Source organism: Mercenaria mercenaria, chromosome 2, assembly GCF_021730395.1.
Source record: "Mercenaria mercenaria strain notata chromosome 2, MADL_Memer_1, whole genome shotgun sequence".
NCBI lineage: Eukaryota > Metazoa > Mollusca > Bivalvia > Venerida > Veneridae > Mercenaria > Mercenaria mercenaria.
This window is the reverse complement of record NC_069362.1, coordinates 7,238,298-7,250,878: the sequence shown is the minus strand read 5'-3', so window position 1 is coordinate 7,250,878 and position 12,581 is coordinate 7,238,298. Positions and strand designations below refer to the sequence as shown.

Genomic DNA, 12,581 nt, shown 5'->3' with positions numbered 1-12,581 from the left:
CAAGGTGAACATTCTGACCAATTTTCATAAGATCCATTCAAAAGTATGACCTCTAGAGAGGTCACAAGGTTTTTCTATTTTTAGACCTAATGACCTAGTTTTTGACCGCAGCTGACCCAGTTTCGAACTTGGCCTAGATATCATCAAGATGAACATTCAGACCAACTTTCATACAGATCCCAAGAAAAATATGGCCTCTAGAGAGGTTACAAGGTTTTTCTATTATTTCACCTACTGACCTAGTTTTTGAAGGCACGTGACCCAGTTTCGAACTTGACCTAGATATCATCAAGATGAACATTCTGACCAATTTTCATGAAGATCTTTTGAAAAATATGGCCTCTAGAGCGGTCACAAGGTTTTTCTATTTTTAGACCTACTGACCTAGTTTTTGACCGCACGTGACCCAGTTTCGAACTTGACCTAGATATCATCAAGATGAACATTCTGACCAATTTTCATGAAGATCTTTTGAAAAATATGGCCTCTAGAGCGGTCACAAGGTTTTTCTATTTTTAGATCTACTGACCTAGTTTTTGACCGCACGTGACCCAGTTTCGAACTTGACCTAGATATCATCAAGATGAACATTCTGACCAACTTTCATAAAGATCCCATGAAAAATGTGACCTCTAGAGAGGTCACAAGCAAAAGTTTACGCACGGACGACGGACGCTGCGCGATCACAAAAGCTCACACTGTCACTTTGTGACATGTGAGCTAAAAATTACCGAAAATATGAAAAAATGGAAACTTGTAAGACAAAGTCCTGCCTCCTGGTTTATTCGACAAAGGTTTTGTGTTATACGAATGTCACACAACAAGAACATTCCGTGTACAAAAAAAAAAATCACTAAATACATAAGGAGATATAGAAGCAAAATTTTTTATTTTAAAAAGTTAATATTTCATCAAGTATGTGAAATAAATCGCTAAATTACTATAAATCCAAAAAATGCAAAACTGTTTCTATGTTGCTATGGTAACGCATATGAATGAAAGTTTTGAATTTTAGTTTAAGAAATTTTCTTGATACATAGATCTAATAGTTAGAGAATAAGCCAATGTGGATGTATAAAATAAAAAAAAATCTTATTTCTTAAAAGAGATTTCGGTCGTCTTACATGAATGAGTTATCTCCCTTGTTTTTGCACGATTATTCTGTCTTAGAATACAAAATAAAAATTTGTTTCAAGAAGTTGGATCACTGTGTATTGTGACGAGATACAATTTATAGGGTTCAGCAATATAAACTAAAATATATTGCAAAATAGTTTTCTATACCCCCACTCTAAATGATCAAATATCTTTTCAGCGGAAGTCTTAGATAGATGTAATAATCAATTATTTTTGGTTCATTACCGATGTCTGGTCATTATATCTAGGTGGATTTTCAAAAATATAGTTAATTACCAATGGAATGGTGTTGTTTTACATGCATATTTAGTGGGGGCCATTTTTGGTCCTTATCATATCCCGTCCTTTGCGAAATTCTGACCCAGTGAAAATATATGCTTTCAAAGTATCTGATATCACAATATTCAGAAAGACATAGGTCATTACCTTTTTCAGACTAAGGGATGTATGTCACTTTGAAAGGTCAATAAAGTTCACTTAAGGTCACAGAAGCTACTGACCCCTGTATACACTTGTACTACAAGAGCTATGCAGGTTGTTCACTTATACCTGCAACTAACTTGTAGTGGTCATTTATTAACCAAGTCTGCTGACACCTGATTGTTAAATGACTTTGTACTGAGTAGTAGATCAATGACTTTGAGAGGTAGTTAAACTGGTAGAAGCAACAAGTGTAGACCACTGACATAAGCAACCCCTTCACCTGCACAGGCACTGACTTCTGACTTGCAACACTATCACATTGAAAAGGCCAGTGGCTCTAATATATAACAGGGAGTTGATCATGATGTACTGCTGACCTGTACACATTTCTAACATAATACAGGTCAATGATTGGTAAATAAACATTCTAACAGTTTGTTGTACAGTTTGGTTTTAAGGTCAGTGATGTTTTTGTACTTTTAATAATGAAACAGTCCGTTATTTAGGTAGTGTTATTCAGTACGATTGTGGTTCTTTCCTAAATAAGGCAAAGTAAATCACACTGACTTTCCTTATCGGCAGACGAGTATATAAATTGAACTCTCAAACCTCAAAATCAAATTATAAAGTTCACTGACTTGTACAAAATATCAACTTGTGAAGACATTCAACTACAACTATCATTCTCAAATTGAACTATATGTCTAACTATTTTCATGATTTAATGAAGAGAAATATTTAAGTGCCAATTTTGGAAATGAACTTTTTTCACATACTGGACTTGATCCATTCATTGAAAATGTTAGAATTGTCATTTTAAAGTCCTGTGCAAAATACTGCAAAAAAGGCAATGAAATGTTCAACTGATATATTGTACTAAATGATCAGTAAATAACAAACAAAATGAAACCTTTCTATTTAAATCACATAGGATCTATTATTTAATGTAAGAAAACCAATCACTTAATATAACAAGAGGGCCAAGATGGCCCTAGGTCGCTCACCTAAGAAACACTCCATAACAGTGTAAAACATGTTTGACCTAGTGATTTCATGGAAACAAATATTCTGACCAATTTTCATTAAGATTGGACCAAAAAATTGGTCTCTTGCGATAAAACAAGCATTTTCTTAGATATGACCTAGTTTTTGATCCTAGATGACCCATGTTCAAACTCGACCTAGATTTTATCAAGGCAATCATTCTGACCAAAATTCATGAAGATCAACTGAAAAATACAGCCTCTATCACATACAGATGTTTTTTCTTTGATTTGACCAAGTGACCTAGTTTTTGACCTCAGATGACCCATATTCAAATTCGACCTAGATTTTATTAAGGCAATCAACCTGACCAAATTTCATAAAAATCAATTGAAAAAAACAGTCTCTATCGCATACACAAGATTTTTCTTTAATTTGACCTAGTGACCTAATTTTTGACCTGAGATAACCCATATTCAAAATCGACCTAGATTTCATCAAGGCAATCACTCTGACCAAATTTCATGAAGATCAATTGAAAAATACATCCTCTATTGCATACACAATGTTTTTCTTCGATTTGACCTAGTGACCTAGTTTTTGATCCGAGATGACCCATTTTCGAACTCAGCCTAGATTTTATCAAGGTAATCATTCTGGCTAAATTTCATGAAGATCAGTTGAAAAATACCGCCTCTATTGCATACAAAAGGTTTTTCTTTGATTTGACCTAGTGACCTAGTTTTTGACCCGAGATGACCCATTTTCGAACTTGGTCTAACTTTCATCAAGGTAATCATTCTGACCAAAATTCATGAAGATCAATTGAAAAGTACCGCCTCTATTGCATACACAAGGTTTTTACGTGATATGACCTAGTGACCTAGTTTTTGACCCCAGATGACCCATTTTCGAACTCGGCCTAGATTTCTTCAAGGTTATCATTCTGACCAAAATTCATGAAGATCAATTGAAAAATACCGCCTCTATCGCATACACAAGGTTTTTCTTTGATTTAACCTAGTGACCTAGTTTTTGACCCGAGATGACCCATTTTCGAACTTGGCCTAGATTTCATCAAGGCAATCATTCTGACCAAAATTCATGAAGATCAATTGAAAAATACCGCCTCTATCGCATACACAAGGTTTTTCTTTGATTTGACCTAGTGACCTAGTTTTTGACCCGAGATGACCCATTTACGAACTCGGCCTAGATTTCATCAAGGCAATCATTCTGACCAAAATTCATGAAGATGAATTGAAAAATACAGCCTCTATCGCATACACAAGGTTTTTCTTTGATTTGACCTAGTGACCTAGTTTTTTGACCCCAGATGTCCCATTTTAGAACTCGGCCTAGATTTCATCAAGGTTATCATTCTGACCAATATTCATGAAGAAGAATTGAAAAATACAGCCTCTATCGCATACACAAGGTTTTTCTTTGATTTGACCTAGTGACCTAGTTTTTGATCCGAGATGACCCATTTTCGAACTCGGCTTAGATTTCATCAAGGTTATCATTCTGACCAATATTCATGAAGATTAATTGAAAAATACCGCCTCTATCGCATACACAAGGTTTTTCTTTGATTTGACCTAGTGACCTAGTTTTTGACCCGAGATGACCCATTTTCGAACTCGGCCTAGATTTCATCAAAGTTATCATTCTGACCAATATTCATGAAGATTAAATGAAAAATACAGCCTCTATCGCATACACAAGGTTTTTCTTTGATTTGACCTAGTGACCTAGTTTTTGACCCGAGATGACCCATTTTCGAACTCGGCCTAGATTTCATCAAGGTTATCATTCTGACCAATATTCATGAAGATTAATTGAAAAATACAGCCTCTATTGCATACACAAGCTAAATGTTGACAGACGACGGACGACAGACGACAGACGACGGACGACAGACGCCGGACATCGAGCGATCAGAAAAACTCACCTGAGCATTGCTCAGGTGAGCTAAAAATAAAATAACTTTTTCATTTACTGACAGATCATTAGACAAACGACCACTGTGTGCATCAGTGTTACTCGTATCATGCTAGGCATGATTGATTCTGCCTTTGCAACCAGTGCAGATCATGATCAGCCTGCACATCTGTGCAGTGTGATCAAGATCTGCACTGTTGCAATTCAGTTAGTATCTTTTTGGTAAGCACCCCTTTTAACAGTTAATTGTACTGTCCAAATTGAAAGATGGACAAGTTCATTATAGAAATTTCGCAAGGTAAGGGTTTAATTATAAATAATAAACATGTTTATATCTATCTGCTCAACTTCCATGTTTTCCTAAATGTTTTCCTAAATGATAAGTACTTCTGTAATATTTCAGAATGTGCCAATTGATTTCCCTCTGCTGGTAGTGTAGTGATTAACTCCCCTAAATAAAACACTAATGATGGTAGTAAGCAAATGTTCCAAATGAGTAACTTACAATGCTTAAATCAGCGCTCCCAGTATAATACCTGTTACATGCCGAATGACAGGCAGTTCAGAGTGAATTGGGACTTCTTTAATTGGGAAAAAATATCCATATTTAGCACTGGCAAAGGGTTTGAATGTCAGACCCATGAGCGTTTATAAACAAAAGCTCCGCCAAGCTGGGCAATATATGCCCAAAGGGTTATATCAGAGGAGAACGGAAGCAAAATTTAAAGAAAAAGGAAATTTTGGTGGAAATAGTGAGCGGGAAAGCAGGGTGTGTGTGTGGAGGACTGGAGGTGGTGACAGAATACTAAAAGGCAAGAAACTAAGATTTCTTGGGGTGTGGAGTTAATGTGGGGGTGTTAATGGGGGGAGGGTTGTTGTAATGTAGACAGTTACAGTCTGCACATCGTCTCATCACCACCTGCCTATATACCAAGATTCAAGTCAATACCTTTAATATTTTTTAAGTTATGCTCTTGACACAAAATATGACAGGCAGCTTTGACCTTGCTGTGACCTTGACCTTTGACCTCCCCCACTGGTTCATGTTCTCTACACATTGTCTCATCACCACCTACCTACATCCCAAATTAGAAGTCAATAAGTTTATCAAGGGTGGGATAGACCATTGATGAGAAAAGCGGGGTTTGAAGAGGCAAAGCCCCTGTGGGGCCCAGGGGGCAAAGCCCCCATAAGAAATGCAATTTAGGCATTTCTGAACCATTTTGATAGGGTTTCTTGGCAGCTTTTACTGTCTATGGCTCTATCTAATATTCTCGCCATTATGTCATTAATTTTCAATCACAATTCCAAGTTATAGATCTAAGTTATGTTGGTCAATAGCTATACATAGCTAATGTTGTCTGTATTATATGTAACATCGACTTTAAATAAAATTTGTATCTCTTGTATCTAAGTTAACGTTATTTATTCTCTGATCGCCATTTTTTTTTTAGTCCAAACTGTTCACATATGTAAGCAGCAGGAAATCGTTTTTTTTTTATGCCAAGTTTGAAGTCAACACCTTGAATGGTTAATAAGTTATGCTCCTGCAGGGTTTCAGAAATCCCATGCCCGGAGCCCGGGGGCTACCAGAAAATTCTGTCGGGCTACTAAATATTTTCAGAGCGTGCCCGCCGGGCTACCTTAAAACCATATATCGAGTAGTCCGGAAATCAATAATCTAGTCTTCATGCATAACTTTGACTGTTTAAAATAATCCCCTTGTTTATCGAGTAATACACGCCTGAGGCATTAATTATTTTAGGACCTATTGTCACAGTTGGCAAACAATTACCGGTTTTAATCGTACCTGGAAGCAAATGTTTATGTGTACACACAAGATTTTAGACTGCAAACTAGTCTTAACATTACTTCATTTTACCGCCATCTGCCAAAGTGTACTTTCATTTTTGCTGACCTCAATATTTATCAAGTAGGAATCAGTGAAGACACATACAACAAGGCTTTATAATCTATCACACCTGACAGTTTCACTGATATTCTGCCAGAGGACTTGAGGACCAGTGCAGACAAGCTAAATGTTGACGGATGGACAAATGGATAGACAGCAAAACCAATATGTCTCCGATGAAAATAGGGAGACATTATGATTTTTTCACAAACATATCCAAATGTGGAGCATCATATTTGGGACTACCTGGGCCTCTATCTCAGACTTCAAATGTCTTGCATCCACAGCTTGTCTTTGCTGTGGGTTGAAACCTGCTTTGGATGTATATGAAGAAATATTTCATTAATTAGATGGAAGCTATCAAGTTAAGCTTGCAGACGTTTGGTTGTTCTATGCCACAGCTTGCAGAGATGGTCAGAAACTGAACACAGGGTCTTCCTCTATCATCAAAACTTAGATGTTTCTTCAAACTCAACCAAGCAAAGAAACTTCACATGTATTTCTAAGTACAAACTATAAAAACTTACTTACAATATGAACCCAGTCCTCCTTTGGTAAATTGTGTTGTTTCAATCTTGATGGACTGATTTTAATCAGATTTTCTGTGTTTCCATGATATGCACTGAAATATTCACATAGCGGTACATTGGATACATTTATTAAATTTTAATTAAATGATTAATCAATCATATATGGGAAAATAACTTAGAACAGGATTATCGATTGAAATAAATGATGTTGTCTCCACCATGAAATTATTTTCTTCACTGTACACTGGAAGTATAATGTTATGACCATTCCATGGTTAAAAGACAGTCCTGGTGGTTAGGGTGTCTGCCGCTCATCCAAGAGGTTGACATTTTGAGCCCCAATAAAGTTACAATCACACCATCTCATATGGCACCAGTACTGGTTTTTTGATATTTTAAAACTGACACTAAGTTACATTTAAATCTGTAATCCACCCCAAAATACTTGTTAAATAGCAACGTGAAATGGCAGGAGACAAAATAAACATGAAATGAGAGTAAGACAGATACATCTAGATGGTGTCCCCACTTACTACCGCAGCATGGTTATATGTTAATTGTTGACAATTAGTAAACTTTCATATTACCTTGTAGTGGGGTTACCAGTCTGTTATGGCTGTAGGACAAATAGTAAAATATATGCGAGCGACACAAATTCTAGACCCTTTGTGCAAATATTTTACTAAGTCAAGGATCATAACTTCTAGTGCACAACTATCCTGAACAACATTTCATTCTTATAAAGGCTCACGACTGTAGGGTAACTACTGCTTGAGATAAGTGTGACACAGACTTTTCATCCTTTTATGCATACATGTCATTTTGACTGTCAATGGACATTGTAACTCTGGTCTTGCTCTGTGAAATCCCAAGCAAAAGGTGCACAACTTCACATGCAGAATAATATTCCTACATGGTTTCAAGACTCAAGGTCAAACACTTTTTGAGATATGTGCAACACAAAGTTTTAGGCCCTTTTATGCATATTTCTGACTAATCTAATATATTAATTGTGTACTTACTTTTCTAGAACGATAAAGTCACTCTGTTTTGTGTAGGATTTTGCTAACCTCAAGGCCAAATCATTTGCTTCAGACCTAGAAAAGTGGGAAATTCAGTCTTAATATGTCAAAAATACATGTAGTGGCCAGACTGCTTACTTGTGAACTTATTTTCTTTGAACCATTTACACAAACTAAAGTAACAGCCAACCATTCCAATTGAAGCTCTAGTTCCAGTATGAAATGTTTGGTAATATAGTTAAGACAGGTAAGGAAAATGCATTTTACTGTTATTAAATGAGATCAACAAATACTGGCTTCAGCAAAGTATCTTTTGAAAATTAAACAATGAAAAATAATAGTTTTCTTTAGAAACTATTTCTTTTTTTTTTTTTTTTGGTTTGCATTATTTTATCATGAGCGGGCACCTGGGTAGAACCACCGACCTTCTGTAAGCAAGCTGGATGGCTTCCTCGCATGAAGAATTCAACGCCCCGAGTGAGGCTCGAACCCACATCGATGAGGGGCAAGTGATTTGAAGTCAGTGACCTAACCACTCGGCCACGGAGGCCCCTTTAGAAACTAATAATAAGAGTTTGGTTTGGTAAAGAATATGTCCATGTGACTTAACAGCATTACACAAAGTCATTTGAATTCTTCTTGGACTTGTAAACTCAAAAAATTCACACTCTCTATTCCACCGTGTATATCCAGTAACACCAACATGCGCAAATAACAGATCATTTGCGCAAATAATAACACTGCAAATTAATGGCCAAATTCACCACAGAAAGAATACTAGGTGAGTTAACTGGCTAAATTAAATCTTTTGTACTTATCAGTATGGAAATAACTGAATACGTGCATACGGCTGAGAAAACATTCTGTTTCAATAGGCAATAAGTAGATGCTCCAGAAAATCATTGCTTTTCAAGATCATCTGTGAGAATGACGATCTGGGAACCGTTTTGAAGGCAAATTTTGTGTTTCGTCGGCCTTCATTGACACAGTAACGAATATTTCACTTCATTTTATAGGCAGTCTGGTGGCTAATTAAACGAATTGAACGATTTGTGACATCTGATTATGAAAGGGAATAGATAAAATGTGTTTCATGCACTTTTTATGAGGTAACACTGAGATATGGAAATGAAGAATCAGTGTTACACCAAAAATGGGACTACTGAGACTAGAAATTTTGAGTCTTTACAGGTTACTGGCAACAAAAATCGTCAAAGGTAGTGGCTTTAATTTGGGTAAAGCTACAATCACACATACAGCTATGTCCTTGCGTTGAGGTACGGTGCGGATGGGAATGATCTGTGGGGGATTGGACACGGATAAGTATGGAGCAGTAAGTCTTAGTACGTGAAAATTGGTGAGAAACGGGGAACAAAAAGATACAGGACCCGAATAAGAACGGAAAGGTACGGCGTACTACGTTGAACTACGTTTTACTGTGCCTGACAACTTGCCCAGCGCGTGGACGGATCTGCATTGAACTACGCTTTAGTACGGACTGCCTCGGATAACTACATTAAGCTACGGATCAATAAGCATTACTACATTCGCATTAAGGTTTAGTAGCTGGTCAGTAAGTTTCATATAAATTGGGCCACGTGTAGCCAGCGTTTTCATTACGATTATCTTTGACATCAAGTCAAACTACGGCAAGGTACGTTTCAGTACGGACAACTACGTTTAGTACGTTTAACTACGGATGAATGTTTCGGCCAAGTTGGACTAAGTCACGCTCAAATGGCTACGGATCGCTCAAACTTTTGTGCATGTTCAAAAGTTGGAGAAACTTGCAAGTTGGGAGTACGTCTTGAATACATTTTGACCAAGTGTCAATACGGATTGATACGGATTACTACTTTGAGGTACGGCACAGGTACGGATCGATACGGATAACTATGTTTCTATCCATGGCTAAACATAGCTATCCGCGCCGTATGTGTGACTGGGGTATTAGCCATATGCTTGAGGTACCTTTTTAAGTGTGAACTAGTGTTATAGTTTGCGCGAATGATCTGTTATTTGCGCATGTTGGTGTTACTGGATATACACGGTGTATTCTGGCAGTTGAAAAATTTTATAGTTCATTTCATTACAATGAAATGGCTAGAATTTTACTTCTGTGTGTAAACTGAAAAATTTCTCTTAAAAGTTCAAAGGAAAGGTTTATATGAATCATTTCTTTAGAAACGGTCATAGTTTTTCTAGCAACATTTTTTTCATCTCTTATTTAGTGACAAGCAATCAATATGTCTCACACAATGTAAATGTTAATTAACACTGAAGCTATAACAGTGATACTATAATAACAGCGAGCCTGCTAATCAACAACTATCCTCAAAAATATCCAATTTCTTATGTCAAGCCTGTTACATGTGTAACTGTAAGCTGACAGAATGTATTTTAGTCAATTTTAGTATATTTGTACAAATAATGTTTTTAGAAATACACAAACTAATATGTTTATTGCACAGACAAGTCATTGGCTAATATTTTTATGTAAAATCATAGAATTTATGATCCCTGCTTTCTAGCTTCCATCAAAAATACCACTTTAGGCCTAAAAAAAAAAATCTTTGTTTCTGGTAACATGCTCAAAAAAATTAGGGTAGGTAGGTCGAAAAATTTTTTTTTGGAATTTTTTTTTTTATCAAATGTGACTTTTCGGAAATTATTTTTGTGTCAAAAAATGAATACAAGTAAGGGGGTTATGCCTTAGAGCACCAGTAAGTTGATTTCTAACATCAATGACCATGTTTAAAGCATAAAAAGTGCAGTTTTGCAACTTTTTGTTAAAAAGTTGAAAAAAATATTCTCCAAGGCCATAAAAACACTTAGGGTCGGGCCAAAAATTTAGGGTAGGTCGGGATACCGGAAACAAACAATTTTTTTTAAACCTTATGGAAGTATCTCTTGTAAATTTTAGGGCTGGGACGGTTTCAAAATTTTGAAACCGGTTAATCTTTTGTATGAAATTGAACCGAACCGGTTAATCGGCCGCCATAATGAAAATGCTGTTTTCTTTCCTGACGATGGTATCATGGGGTTTCCAGCAGCTGATTACTATTATAGGAACTTACAAACTTTATCCTTTAAAAACCCGCCTGCTTAGCTCAGTAGGGAGAGCGTTGGTCTAAGGATCGCGGGGTCGCGAGTTCGATCCTCGGGTGGGGCATAATGTTATGTTCTCTGTGACGATTTGATAAAAGACATCGTGTCTGAAATCATTCGTCCTCCACCACTGATAATTCATGTGGGGACGTTGGTAGTTACTTGCGGAGAACAGGTTTGTACTGGTACAGAATCCAGGAACACTGGTTAGGTTAACTGCCCGCCGTTACATGACTGAAATACTATTGAAAAACGGCGTTAAACCCAAAACAAACAAACAAACAAACAAATTATCCTTTGCAAACAAAGTTATAATGAATAAGTCATATTTTGGTGTATTTTATTTTACACATATCACTACAGGCAAATCCGAGACGAATGACAATGTTCTATGCGTTTTAGCGGAAATACACTGCGGGTCTATGTGCTAGTCAAAGAAATATATAAAGATAGAGTACAATTCGTGGTGTTTATTTTTTGAGAGCGATTAGCGGTTTTGCAAGAATCGGATCCGATTACCCAGTAATCGTCCCAGTCCTAGTCAATTTAAAATCATTAAAAACTTTCTGTTTCTAAAAAAGTAGAAATCTGACCCTGCTTTCAGTAACGATAGGTACTAGAATTTCTTATTCCATCAACAAATGATTATTGTGATATCAGCTGACAATTATCACAAAACATCAATATATCAACAACACTGTAACTCTTTCAAAAGTCAGAATGTTTTGCATAGACACCTACATTAATAGAACATTCTAAATAATGTAAAATTTGCATTACTGATATGTTTGCACTATTTCTTCATTACTGCAAAATCATTGATATTAGTGGGCCACTAATTTGCATAGATTTTGTTGAGTCAAACTAAGAAATTAAATCCAAACTAACCCTTACCCTGCTAAATTTCTATAATTAACTTGTCCATCTTTCAATTTTGACAGTACCATTAACTGTTAAAAGGGGTGCATACCAATAAGATACCGACTGAATGGCTAACAATGCAGATCTGTACTGGATGGATATGCAGGCTGATTATGATCCGCACTGGTCACAAAGGCAGAATCAATTGTGTCCAGCATAATAAGGTTTAACAAGTAAAATTCCTATTCATTTCATACTCAAGAATTAAAATTCAAAAATTCATTTACCAAGAAAACAGCTCTTTTGACCAAAACCTGTAAATCTTATCCCCTGGATGTGCACAGTTTTCATCTTTTATTGAGTCAACAGCCTGGAACACTAAATTGCGGTCATTAACTTGTACATATACCCATAATACACCTGAATTGCAATAAAAATGACAGCCCCACTGAGACCTGCCTTCAGAAAATCAACTAGATCTTACCCAGAATTCAGGAAGTAGCAAACACACAGGCTCTCGGGTAGGAGCTCGACAATGCGTTTTGCATATTCTACTTGGCAATCTGTGAGGAAGCCATATGCTGTTATTAACTTGGACATCTGTTCCTGACCAGCCCCAATGACATGTGGATGACAGTGGCCGACTAAAAGAGCAAAAGA

The 12,581-nt window shown here is 36.5% G+C and overlaps 1 protein-coding gene across 3 annotated transcripts in view; it reads right to left on the bottom strand.

The window, feature by feature from the left end:
* Positions 1–12,581, bottom strand: part of LOC123563106 (5-phosphohydroxy-L-lysine phospho-lyase-like) — a 61,880-nt gene that overhangs the window by 37,114 nt on the left and 12,185 nt on the right. For all 3 annotated transcript variants that reach the window (XM_053528998.1, XM_053529007.1, XM_053529000.1), the window contains exons 3-5: positions 12,406–12,565; positions 7,953–8,027; positions 6,932–7,022 (exon numbers count right to left, since the gene is read on the bottom strand). In XM_053528998.1, the coding sequence (XP_053384973.1) occupies positions 6,932–7,022; positions 7,953–8,027; positions 12,406–12,565 (326 nt within the window). The remainder of the gene's footprint in view (positions 1–6,931; positions 7,023–7,952; positions 8,028–12,405; positions 12,566–12,581) is intronic.